The 14,259-nt window shown below is 39.0% G+C and overlaps 1 protein-coding gene across 1 annotated transcript; it reads right to left on the bottom strand.

The window, feature by feature from the left end:
- Window positions 1-11,812: 11,812 nt before the first annotated feature.
- Window positions 11,813-13,894, bottom strand: LOC131187814 (endogenous retrovirus group 3 member 1 Env polyprotein-like). The gene has a single exon (XM_058162474.1). It carries the CDS (start codon window positions 13,892-13,894, stop codon window positions 11,813-11,815), a length of 2,082 nt encoding a protein of 693 aa, XP_058018457.1.
- Between the last annotated feature and the right edge of the window lie 365 nt (window positions 13,895-14,259).

Here is a 14,259-nt window from a genome sequence, read left to right as displayed (position 1 = left end):
AAGAGGCAAACTGTGAATATCTGGAGAGTGCATTTAATTGTCTAGGGGGTAAATGTAAGCTACTTTTGGCTAGAGAAGTTAAGCACATTGCAGACATTTGTTCAGGCTTGGAGAATGTAGTGTTTGCTTCTTATTTTAAAAGATTTTCATTGCCACTTTAGGCTCAGCTGAAGTTACTATTGTTCCAGATTTTTGACCCAGATTTTAGATTTAGATTTGGAGACCTTAGTGAGACAAAACAAACCCTAGTATGATGGGATTTCTCTGTGTATGTATGTATGTGTGTATGTGTGTGTGTGTGTGCGTGTGTGTGCGTGTGTGTGCATGTGTGTGTGTGCGTGTGTGTGTGTGTGTGTGTAGGTCTTGGCGTATTCGGGTCTTTTCCTGTGTAAGGTTGAGAGTATCTTGGCGACGTATCAATGAGGTCTAACTCATCATCATCAGGCTGGTGCTTACGGCTTCGTGCTTGTGCAAGCAAAGCATGGTTGGAGCTGCCATCTCTCTATAAATACTGGTGCGGAGGTGGAGAGTGTTGCTGTAAGCGGGTTGGCACAAAATTGACACCGGACCCAGGATAACACACGACACCACCACCAATCATCCTCACCAGATTCAAATCCAAACCCACCCACAGACGAAACACAACCATCATCCAGAAGCCAGACCACACTGGCACCACTGGCTGCTGTGCCCCCCTCTGATCCCCACACAAAGCAAACTGACACATACCATGAACACATGACAAGACCTCAAACTCAGAGCCAAACCAAAACCCGGGATGCTGCATCACAGCCATCTGCTCAGGACATCACATCACAGAACTCCAGAGGCCACAATACCAAAGCTCAGGACATTACAACACAACCTACCACCCAGGATGTTACAGCACAAGACTCAGGAGGTCACATTCCCAGAACTCAGGACGTTCCTAGAAAGCCCATTACCACTACAGGAGGTCACATTCCCAGAACTCAGGACGTTTCCACACAGCCCATTAACCAGGTCATTACAACACAAAAGACTAATGGGCACACAACTAGGACCACACCCACACAAGATGCTACAAAACAGCCGACTAATCTGCAAACACCCACTCCACCTACCAATCAAGATGCAACCACACAGCCAGCCAACCTGCTTACAGCAACACTCCCCACCTCCCCACCAGTATTTATAGAGAGACAGCAGCTCTGACCATGCTTTGCTCGCACAAGCATGAAGCCGTAAGCACCAGCCTGAAGATGACAAGTGAGACCTTGTTGAAACGTCGCCAAAATACTCTCAACCTTACGCGGGAAAAGACCTGAATACACCAAGACCTACATACCTATGCCTGTGAAAACCTATGAACATGTGTGTGTGTGTGTGTGTGTGTGTGTGTGTGTGTGTGTGTTTGTGTGTGTGTTTGTGTATGCAGGTCTTGGCGTATTCGGGTCTTTTCCCATGTAAGGTTGAGAGTATCTTGGCGACGTTTCAACAAGGTCTCACTTGTCATCTTCAGGCTGGTGCTTACACAAAGGTATGTGTGTATACACACACACACACACACACACACACACAGACACACACACCATGTTTCTTTGACAAATCCAATCTTTCAAATAGGTGACATTTATCCAAGTGAATAGGTTTAAGATTTGAAGGTCCTGGTAGACTCATGGTTATTATTGATTAAATAGAGCCAAAGCTAAGACAATTTGTTTGTTTAATTTATTTAATCAATTTCTATAGCACCCATCTCAGTCAATGTCTCTGGGCAGCTTACAATTCAATATCTATAAGCAGCTTAATCTTCTCCCTGTAGTCCATTATCTTCTTACCATCTTCTTCAAATAGGAGGCTAACTATTTATTTCATTTTTTTTCTTGCACACATATGCTAAAAGAACCACACCCATTTTTTTTAAAAAAAATATTTTTTAGCATTCATTGTCATCCTTAAGTCATTCTTTATCTTGGCCTTCCTGACTCCATCCTTACAGATTCAGGCTCTTTCCTGATATTCTGTTTTGATTATATATTCCTCTTTCCATTTTTAAAGCTTTTCCATTTTGTTTGTCAGATTATAGAAAAAGCTCTTTGTGTAATCACTCATGTGTGGGTGTTATATCTCACCTTTTCTTTATTATGTCTGAATATGTATATATCCTTCAAAACATTGCCCACAATGTATCTGTGCTTCAAAACTTTTTAAAGACATATTACTAAATTTGGAATAATAATATTATATCAGCATATAACTCAATTCCATTTTGCTTATAGTTAGGAAAGTATGGATTTGTTAAGTTCACATCACAGTATAAATTAATTTCTTCGCATGCTTATTTTAAGCTTGTTTTAATACCTTGTTTATGGACACCTCAAAAAAGAACACGTGGCTTCCCAACCACCCTATCTGCCTTTTGGACAACTTCCAGCAAACTTCTATCAACAAGATTGACATGAAATTTTAAATAAAGTGTGATAATATGCTTGCTTCCAGGATTTATTCATATCTGTTTATGGGCTCATGTCAAAACTCATCTAAACATGTATCACTCCCTGCATTTATTGAACAGCAAATCCATTTTTCATGTAGCTAAAATGACAATATGTCAACAAAAGAGAAATTCTCTTATAAGCATGAAATAAAAAGTGACTAAAAGTGAAATTACACCATCCATTCCCACTTATTTCTGTTCTCATTATTCATATTCTTTAAATTTTGATGCTAGAAAGGGGTCAAATATCCAATATTTCCAAATATTACACACAAATATCAAGCAGTAAGCATTGACGTCAGTTAAACTGATATTGAATTGTGTGTCTATAGTGTCTTTTCACATTAAAATGACTCATGAATTAACAGAAAAAAGTGAGCATAATTTATAATATCCCTTCTGTCTACAAATATGGAAAAGAACAGATCCTGATCAGGAAAAAGGGAATCAAGCTATGATTCAAAAGGAGTTTAACAAACATTATTAATTTCTTGGATACACATATGAAGCACAGAATATGAACCCAAAAGGACACTGTGAAAATCTACATAGTCACCCTGCATAAGGCTTAGAATTTCAGAAGATTTTGCTGTCCATTTCATCCAAAACTAAGATGTATTTATAATATTTTTACTCTGTAGCAGTAAACTCTCAGTAGCTTATGCATTTCAGGAGAGTGCAGGTAGTTCTTGACTTACAACCATTCATTTAATAACTGTTTGAAGTTACAACAGCACTGAAAAAAAAGTGATTTATGATCGTTTTTCACATTTACGACTATTGCAGCATCCCCAATGGTCATGTGATCAAAATTTTGATGCTTGGCAACTGGTTCATATTTATGACAGTTGCAATGTCCGAGATCCTGTGATCCCCTTTTGTCAGCCTTCTGACAAAGTCAATGGGAAAGCCAGATTCACTTAACAACCATGTTACTAACTTAACAACTGCAGTGAATGACTTAACAATTGTGGCAAGAAAACTTGTAAAATGGGAAAAAAACCCACTACAGCTCTCTTGCTTAGGCTCAGTTGTGGTTGTAAGTAGAGGACTACCTATACAACAAAACTTCTAAGCTAAAAGGATTATAAAAACAATAAAAAACAACACTATCAACAAACAATGATGATTTTGGCTCATTTCCCCAACAATATTCTGAAATGCTGGAGTTTTAAATAAAAATGGGGAGGCTGTTCTAACATCTGGATGTACCAACAGAAAAGTCCCACCTGCAATGCCCACTTTTCTTAGATCATAAAATATTTATAGGATTGCTACATCAGGAAAATCAAAATCAAAAAGAAAATGTTTTATGAAGTATTTGGATGTCAAGCCATATACAAATGTTAATATGTTCATGTCAGTAGGTCCTTGCCAGTAACAAGATCCTTGCATTCTAGACCAACTGAAACTTCCAAATAATCTTCTAAAGTCCAGGTGAGTAGTGATAAGGGCATGAACTACATCTTTGATCTCGAGGAAGGCCACAACTTGTACACCATCTCAATTGGGCCAAAGATCCTACTCTGTCTATTTAGTAATAGCTGTGAATGCAGGAGGATCCCCAGAGTGTGAGGCTTCTCCTTCAGACACAGTGCCGCCCATCCAGAGTCAATGTTGGAGACAACATCAGAGACATCCAAGAACCCTCATGAAAAAATAGCAGCTGTGTCTTGCTTGGTTCAGCTTCATCCTATTTTGTTCCATCAAGACCCTAATAGCCACCAGACATTATAGTATCTTAATGACTATTATCAAACAGTATATACTATATGACTGTATTTTTATTTTTTTATTTTTTATTTATTTATTTTGTCAAGCACAACAATATATATAAGTATAAGCATGAAATAACCACACAAATTGAATACAACCAAAAGGAACATTAGGCCAGGAACGGTAGGCACGCTGGTGCTCTTATGCACGCCCCTTAAATGTATATATTTTCATGAATTGGACATTAGATGCAACTTATATATATCAGCTTACATTTATATTGGCATGTAGGGTAAGAAAATGAAAATTTCCTTATATAATGTCAAGGCACAAGGAAGAGGAAGATTCTCATGCTATATTAAAAATGAATGAAAAACATAAAAACATAGCTCATCATTATGAAAGCTGCAGCAGCCACTTCTTGGGACATTTGAGTTAGAGCTCTAATATGAAATCTTAATAAAAGTACATCCTGAAAGGAGTGTAGCAAAAAGCTTCTTAAGGAGTTGCATATATTGGGGACCAAATGACCCTTATCACTTCTGGCATTCATTGGGGACAAGTCAAGCCACAGAAGTTATGGTGCATTTCAGAAGAACCCAGTTCCATGCAAAGAGAAATGCTAATTGGCTTATTGTACTCCTTTGGTGAAAGTAAATTGTCCCCTTTGATCTGCGGCATGAGATTTATTTTGAAACATCAAAGTGCTCTCCAAAAACTGAACAAGGATGAAAAGCTACAGAAGCACTGTATTTTCCTGTCCTTTGAGGAAAGGGGGTGAGTAATCAGTATTCCGAGTGCTGAGAGAATGGAAATTTGTTAAAGAGTTAGAAATGTGAAATAACAGCTCCATAAGGATTTGTTTTTGCCATCTGTATTGTGTCAAAGCTATTCAAAAAGTTTTCAAATAGTTATTTTCAGAGTCATACCCTCTACAAGAACAATAATTTGGATGCATAATTTTTTAATTTTAATATTAGTATAAAGCAGACTCATTATTTTAACTTTGTGTTCATAAATGTGATTATTTGCCTTTCAGAACTATCTTAAAAGGCACCGACTGGTATGCAACCCTTATATCGTCAAGTTTATAGGATAATCTACTTCTGTATGGGTCAAATGTGGTAGAATGTAGTGAAGAGGTAGATCCCTGGGGGAAGGGGTTGCATTGCAGAGAAATAAGAGGTAATTTAGCCCAGATATTATGCATGAGAAAAAGAAGGTGAAGACATCCTCAACCTAATAGTTTACGGAGTATATTGCATATGGAGAAAGTAGACTTCAGTCTGGCAAGATTTTGTCTATAGGTATGAAACAATAAGAATCTCAATTTGGACGAATTGCCATGTGTCATTCTTGGTTTGGAACCTGGTGCATCTCATTCTGTTAGATAATTTTACTCCATGAGGAGATTAATGTAAATCGTTCTCTATGTCATGCAATAAATAAGCAATTTAATAATCAATAAATATTGATCATTCAAGAGGGGATTCACATCATATGTCTCTTCTGTTTGTCTTAATATTCTGATTTTTTAAATGCTTATAGTACAAGTATAGTACAAAAATGGGCTATAATTTATTTCTAACCATGTTTTTGCTTAGTGATTTTCTAAGAGTTGTTAAGGGGTTGGGTTATTAATTTATTTCTAAATTAATAAATAAATTAGGAGTGAAAACTATGTCTTAACCTTTTCTCCTCCATTGGATTATGGCGGGCCATAATCAACAGGTGATACTTGTAGCCAGTTCTTCTTTTGATAAATACTAACCTTTTAACTAATCAATCAAAGGAGAAACTAAATAAATGAAAGTTTATATTCAATGTATTCACAATGAAAATATGGAACCTGAAGACAGGAGAATTAAACCTAAACTAAGATCACAAGGGGGGACGGATGGGGTTATTAACTCACTGACATAGTCTTTTATTTTATTTTAGTATAATCCCTGCAGAAAATTATAGAGCATTTTGAAAAACAAAACAAAGTATTTATCAGTATGAAATTGATAAAAGGGTAATGCTAAATAAAATGTCTTAGCATTCCTGTTCCACTAGCTTTAAGTATGTAACCCAATTAAAATTGTGCCCCCACATCTTGTACAAAATAAAAATATTGCTACTTGGAGCTTGTCTCTGCTGTACATGTCAAACTGGACATTTCAGATTCTATCTTTCCTACAAAGATAAAGATGTCCTCCTATGCTAATAACAATTATATTTGGCAGAGAGCTGCTGTAATAGAAACATAATCATAATTGAGACATTTAAATGGCCCCTGTACAAGAAACTCTCTCCTGTACATCTGGTACTTCTTGGAAACTTAAACAGCAGAGAATTCATTTTAATTTGTTTAATGCCATGTTCTTGTCCATAATGATGGCTGTGAACTATCCCACTAATTTCTCCAGCACCAATTTCACTCACAGTGATTGTAGTTGAGAATAGTTTTCTTCAGGTAAATTCACTTTGCACTGGAACAAACCAACTTTACTGCAAGCAGGACCACCACACAGAGAAGCTCTTCTCCTCTGCAAACATCAAGACATTGCCAGCAGCTTGTTCAATACAAACAAATACCTATGAAGGTGAAAATGTGTTTTCTAGCTGACCATTTTTCAGTCCAGAATAAATTATCCAGCATGAGTACCTAAATCCCTTAAAAGTGGTTTGTATTATGTTATTGAGGACCCAGATTGTTGGGGGCAATAAGTTGACTTTGTATATAATATACAAATGGATGAAGACTATTGCTTGACATAGTGTAAGCCACCCTGAGTCTTTGGAGAAGGGCGGGATATAAATGCAAATAAAAAAAAAATTGTGGTCCAAAAACAACTCCAAACGAAAAGCTTAGAAAACCTGAGAAAACCTCTAAGAATCTACCCCTAGCATTAGTTTTTGCAATGACTCCATGTAGACCTAACCCTAACCCTATATTCATTTTCCCCGGCAATGAGGTTTTCCAATGTATTTTACTGGGGTCCACATCACTTATATCTAGAAATCCTCTTAGAATTTATCTCTAGCAGTTTTTGGCCATGGCACCGAGTAGATCTAACTCTAGATACATTTTCATTGGCAAAAATATTTTCCCATGTATTTTACTGTAGTCCACAAATAACTCCACATGAAAAGCTGTTCATATCCCTTTCCTTAGCAAACAGCTAAGAATCTATCCCTATCATTAATTTTTGGGCCTAATTCCAAGTAGACCTAATCATAACTTTAACCCTAACCCAGGATTCATTTTCATTGGCAATGGGATTTCCCCTTGTATTTTACTGGGGTCTAGAAACAACTCAGAATGAAAAACTATTAATGCATTGTTTTTCTTAGAAAACTGCTAAGAATCTATCCCTAGTCTTCCCCCTAGTTTGGGGGGGGGAAAAATCTATATACATGCATTGTTTATTTTTACTGCACTGGGCAAAGGAATTTGTGGAAAGAATTGGAACAGGATCTCTATCAAATATTGCTAAAGTTTTGAATATCATCTTGACTCTAAGGAGTTAAAAGTAAGAGTTAACAAATACAAGTGTGCAAATAAAGTATTCCTAGATAAGCGCAAAAGTCAATTATGTCATAAACTCACTTTCCCATGGTAGCCAGTTTGACACTTTTTGCAGTACAAGTCCATATGTCCAAACTAGTAATTATTATCCATGTTTCCACAATCCAATGGTTTTCAGGTGGACTGGATGAAAATCTCAGAATTTTCAGCAACAAGCCTGTATAAAATTCATCTTAATATATTTAAGGAAAGTTGATCTCTGTCAATATTTCCCAGACTGTAGAAGTTCCAAATGTATGGTCCAGATCCCAGAATTCCTCAGTCATGGTCTCAATTCCTGACAATCCAGAGGAATGATTGGCTGAATCCATGGAATACATTGACTTGTAATTACAATGTTAGTTTGCCCATTAACATTTGTATTTTGCTACTTGATTAAGATGAAGTGAAGTGCCACATACTTTCAAACCTCATCAAAGGCTGATTTTGATGGCAAAATCTGATTACCATTTTTAAAAAGCAAAGTTCCATGAAGATGTTTAGCTAGGTTAAATGGATTAGTTCCTCCTCCTCCTCCTCCTCCTCTGATTGTTCCTACTGATGCAGAGATATGAAAGTTCTCATCCAAAACTTTCACAGGATAAAGAAAATTAGTTTAAGTTAGAAAAAAAGGTTGGACAATAGAAAATAGTCAATAGAAAATTACAAGAAATAATAGCTTCTTCACTCTGTGATCTTCACTGCAGTAGACCAATCCCCATACTATCAGAAGGAAAAATAAATCATTTGAATTTGCATTTCTTTATACTTATGGTGCAGACATATATTTGGGTTAGAGGAAACAAGAGCATACAAATATCAGTGAAAAAGAAAAAAGAGAGCATTCCTCATGTAATGATAAATGGAATAATTGTGACACATAATTGACAATTAATTCACAACCTAAAATAAACTTTAAAACAGTATTTTAAAACAGATTTAACAGTGTTTTAAAACAAATATTAAAAATAAGGGGAAAAATCCTTGAGGTAGATGGGGGAGAGACTGTTCTTGTGAAGGATTTAGAAGTTACCAAATAACCACCAAATTAAACTCCAATATGTAAGGTTACAATATGTTCCATGTATGAAAATTAAATTTAGATGAAGCAATATTATGATCTAATAAATATTCTAAACTATTAAAAACTCAGTCGTAATGATCTGATTCACAGCCAAAATAAGCAGATGTTCAAAACACCTGTGTATCTAGATAATCATTAGTAGGATTGTGATAATTAATAAATGAACAGGTTTATTATAACATTTAATTAACAACAATATTAAAATCCTTCTGGATCCCTTATTTCTTGTTCCAGCACAACTTTTGAAGACTTGCTAATAAAAAAAATGCTTCAATTCTAGCAGGCCTTGAATTTCCATTAATCTTCCCCAGCTTGTTTCTTAAGTATCAGATTTTTCTTTTGCAGAAGAATATATTTTTATGTAAGAAAATTACAAGAGTTAAACTGCCTAACCTTTTTAGAACCACTTTCTACACCAAATTTGATTCCCAGATCTGTTGACCAAAATAATAATAACATAAATAATAATAACATAAAAAATAACTTTTCCCCCCAAAATGATTATTATGTCTTTGGAAACTCCTTAAACTGTTTTGAATAGCTGCTAGAAGACATTTCCATGACTCCCAAGCTCTCTTTCCAAATGTTGGAAGAAATATCCATCTGGGTTCAGTTCCAAGTGGGGACAAAGACACTGGAAACATGGAGGCTGCTTGGAAAGATGGTTTAATGGTGGTCAGGATCACATGGCTTGAGTTCCTGAACAGAAAAAGGCTGAGATCCTGTGCGCTCCCTGGCTTTATGCTTTTTCTGAGCTTTGAACTTTCTGGGGCACAGGAAGAGTATCCTGATTGGTTGTCAGACTCCCAGGGGGTGGGGGTCTTAGCTAGCGCTTGCTTGAGCCTTGCCATGTGGTGAGTTTCAGTTGTATTGTGTTGCAAATCATGGGGGATTGAGTGAGCTTGGCTGAAGCCTTAATTGCCCATTGACAAAGGTGGGAGAATGAGTTTCTACCTCTGACCCATTGACAAAGGTGGGGGAGTCAGGATGTTGCAGGGAGCTGCTTTGTCTTTAAAACATGTTTCTCCATTTCTCATCCAGGGAAATATATTCCGCCTTTTAAATATTTTCTAAAATATTTCATTCATCTAGGAGGGTGGGTGCTAAATTCCTACAATCCCTACTTTTTTTTTTTTCAAAACGTGAGTTTTGAAACATGCTCTTGGCAAAAATTAAAATTGATCAAATCAGTGGGTGCTTTTAATTTTCCTGATGCAAAGGAAGCCATTGATAGAGACAACAGAAAAAGATTCCTTCAGTGGCTCCCAAAAGCTTTCAACCATGAAGGTCTAGCAGCCAGGGAAAAGTTCTGGTAAGAATTTTACAGTATCCAATTTTCTATGCCAATTAATTTCAGCTGTTAGATATCACTTTCTGAGAGCTTCCAGTCAGGTCAAGCAAGCACACATCCCAAAATTTTCACAGCCATGGTTTTCCTTTAAATTACAGGCTGCCCATTTCCAAGGGTTGGTTACTGAACCTGCCTAGCTCTTACTTTAGTCTATCCAAGATTTTTTTCCAGTCCAAATTGAGGTTAATCAGTGTGCAATCCAGGCTTTTCCTTTCTTCTTTAAATTACACAATGAGCCCTGGGACTTCTACTCATGAGACCACCAGTGCAACATATCTTGCTTTACTGGGCAACTGGGCAGCATCATTTGTGAGTCATAGTCAGGGCTTGGGTTTTGGATATCACTTTTTCTGCTATCTCTTCAAGTGAGGAATTACCTGAGGGGGATGCCCCTCCCCCATGGAATTAGCAGGGAGATCTGACTCCTGGGGCTTTTAGTGCCACAGAGCAAAAATCAACCTAGAAGTCTTGTGTGCAGGTAAGTGAAGGGAATAGTTTCAGTCTAATTCTGAATGGTCTCTCTCTGTGTGTGTGCCTGTGTATGCAGCTACTTTTACAATTCAGGCAATACAAACATTTTGGACATATTTCCCTCCCACCAGACAAAAATCTCAGGTGTTCAGAACTTGCTGTGGTAGCCACTCAAATACAATCCTTACATGAGTACTTTAGACTGATTACAATGTAAATGAGACAAGAAAGAAAACATTACAATGAATTTCCACCCTCCCGCCATAGTCTTTCAAGCTGTCTTCTGGGAATTGAAAAGAGTCTTTTAGTCTTTACTTGTACAACTCAGGGTCCTTTCTTTCATGTCTGCTGGATAGCATGCTTGGTGATAAGGCTGGTTAGTCAGGCTTGGAAGGTCTGCTCCACTCTGGTTGCTGTGATGACTTTCAGTGGGGGCTGGATTCAAACTCAATTCCTGGCTCCAACAAATGGAAGGTCTCCTCTGGGGGCAGCATCTGGAACCATGTGCTCTGCTTCCACAGTTGCAGAGTCATCTTTTCAGGGCTGAAAGACATTAGAACAGGATCTCCTCCCCACTTTTGTGGGTAATCTTCTCAGGAAAGGCATTGTCTCAGGAAAGGCATTGTCAAGCCAGCTCCTCTGGGAAGGAAGGGTTTATTATATATGCGCAGGTTCAAGTACAGAACAAGGCTGTAAGTCTGAACAAATTAGGGGATTTCCAGCCAGGCTTTATATACCTTATAGCTACGTGCAAGCAGCAAATATGTTATCTCAGCATGTTACATTCCATATATGGGTATAGTTCCAAGAATAACAGAAATGGGGAACTGATATTATATCAGGGGGTCACACAGACAAGTTTACAGTTATGGCAAAGCATAATATCTGCAACGGCAGCAGGATGTGGTTATCTGAGCACAGCATATTTCTGGGTGGTAGGGGGTATATGGTCCACCGGAGGCAGCTGCTTATCTGTTTCAGCTGACAAGGCTTTTTGCTTGACCAAAGATGTTTCTTTCAGAACAAGGCCTACTGCTTGATACCTGTCTGTTTGGTTCTCATATTCCTTTACCAACCCACCTTATTCCCCCCTTTGTTACTCATCTCAAGGCAGAAGAGTAACATACCCTTCATCGTTTACCTCTGAAGTCATGTGTCCTAGCTGCCACATGGCCATACCTGAGCCGTAGCGTTTCTTTTGGCTATCAAGGATAAGCTGTTGGATATAGTGCGTACAAAGATTGGTAGTACACAAGGAATGAGGACACAACCAGCTGCAATAAGGCCTATGAGGGCCATGATTGCCTGCAAGCCAGGTAATTTCGGGAACCAACTACCGAAGACTTCCTTGAGATTCACTCCTTTGTGCCATACTTGGTCGGGGTTATATGTAAGCTGTCTTAGCTCAGTGGTTAACTGCTTGATTACTGTACCTGTCTCATCGATCTGCAGACAACAGTTAGACAGATTGAATTTACCACATACTCCTCCTTCTTTGGCTAGAATGTAGTCCAAGGCTAGTCTATTTTGGTATACTGCTGTCCTTAATCTATCTGTGGTATCTGATAGCACGTTGAGGGCAGTGCTGATTCGTATGCCAGCCATGTCTAATATTGCCTGCAAACGTATGAGACGGTTTAACAAATAGACAGGAGTCCGGTAGCCCCAGGATCCATCCTCGGCCCATGTTGCTCTACCATAAGTACATACAATTCTCTCATTGGTCCAGAATTGCAAATCGGAGGTGTCTTTTTCCTCATATTCTGCTAGATTTTTACATGGGAAGGATGAAAATGGTGAATCAGGGTGTGTTCCATCCATTTTGTAGGCTGGAAATAAGCCTCTTTTAGTCCTTTGTCCCAGATGTTCATATACTGGTACCCCCAATACTTGTCTCGCTTGAATGGGTAAAAGGAAAAATGATGGCTTAATCCAGCCTAGAATGCAGGAGCCTGACCAATTAAAGGGAAGCTGTTCATAAGCCAGCCGTCCACAAATCCAATACATGTTTTCTGGGGCCTTCCATATATTAGATGGGTCGGATGGATTGAGGTAAGATAGAAAGGTGGTATTGAACTTGTCAGGCTGTGACGAGTTACCTGGTGATTGCCATCTTGTATAGGTTATATCCCAGGAACCAAGACATATCAGGTCTCCTACCTTAGTGGTCCCATTGCGAGTAAAACAATTGTTTCCTACCAGGTTTGTAGTCAGCGTCCAGATGATGTCCTGGCTCTCATGTCTGGCTGTGATGTTTCCTGCTACTGACATGTTATTATACATTGAGGGGGCTGCCTCTGTTGCTTCCCAGGGCCATTGTTCCCCCATGTTAGTACCTCCACACACAAAACAGTTCTTAACTGTTAGGGTCTTGGCTATATCCTCTGCCATCTCTATAAACAGGTTTCTAGCATAGGGACTGATATCCACTGGGTTCTTTTCCATTTCCCTGAGCTTATCATATATTGTCCACCCTAGTGATTTGACCTGTCCTTCATACACAGTTTCAACCTTAATAGTCAAATACGTCTGGGGATCCCTGCCCTGGCCGTCTATCCCAAAAGCATAGCTCATCATAGATGGATACGATTGTGCCAGTTCCATTATTATGATGTTCCCATTTCCCCTACGGAAGGACAAGACGTGTGGACATCCTTTGTAGCCACCTCCAGTGTAGTCGCATACACATGCCCACCCTGTACATTGTGTGGTTCCTCCACACGGTAACCATTGGTCTGGATTACCATGCCAACCCTTGGTGTTTACCCCACACAGAAACTTGTGGTTGAAATAATACGTTTTTACCCACGCTTCTGACCCGCATTTGGAACCATATCCATATGAGAGCGCTTTACAGGCATCAAACATCAGTACGGCCGGGCGGTTATTACCTTTTAGGACTGTGGTATGATTAATATAAAACAGCCTTCCGCCTCCCTCTGGCTCTGGTCTATACCATGCTTTTGGCAATCCGGTATATAATGTAAAGTTAAGGCGAATGGGTGTTGAGGGATTATAACAAACTAGCTTCTGGTTTTCTTTACAGTAACTGTACATAGTTTTGTTATGCACACAGTTCTGTTTCATGGGTTTACAATTCCTAGGAGCCTGTGTATGGTAGACTAAGGTGTTGATAAGCATCTGTCCTATTTTGGCTTTTGTTATACAGGGCGAACAGGTGTCGTCCGTCTTTTGTGTGGGACGCACCTGTACCTTTTTCCTTGGGCTACTGGTACTCATGCCTAGGAGGACACGCCGGTTTAAAGAGGTAGTCGGTGTCGGCGGCCTCCGTTCGACTGGTGAGGGTGAGGTAGGGAGCGATGTGGGCGTCCCGGTTGTGGGGGGTTTGATGGGAAGCTAACAGTGGCCCTAGCTTTCCTTATTTCCTGTATCTTCTTCTCCAGTATGGTTTCGGGTTCTGTTAGCAAGTCATCAAAGACTGTTAGGGACTTCCCTGGTAGCACCTCAAACCCCTGAAGGTGGTGGCCTACCCCGCTCCTTGCTGCAGGGGCCGGTGTAGCCGGCAGCCGGTAGCAACTCACACCCTTAGGCCCCTGACACCTGTGATACATGTGCAGGTGGTTTCCTCTGGGGTGGACAAAGAG

The sequence above is a fragment of the Ahaetulla prasina genome, chromosome 1 (assembly GCF_028640845.1).
Source record: "Ahaetulla prasina isolate Xishuangbanna chromosome 1, ASM2864084v1, whole genome shotgun sequence".
Classification (NCBI taxonomy): Eukaryota; Metazoa; Chordata; class Lepidosauria; order Squamata; family Colubridae; genus Ahaetulla; species Ahaetulla prasina.
Note: the sequence above shows the minus strand (reverse complement) of the source record. Positions and strands in the feature narration are given on the sequence as shown.

What these genes read in the sequence shown, in the direction of transcription:
- LOC131187814 (XM_058162474.1), bottom strand. Translation starts at nt 13,894, where the DNA reads ATGAGTACCAGTAGCCCAAGGAAAAAGGTACAGGTGCGTCCCACACAA.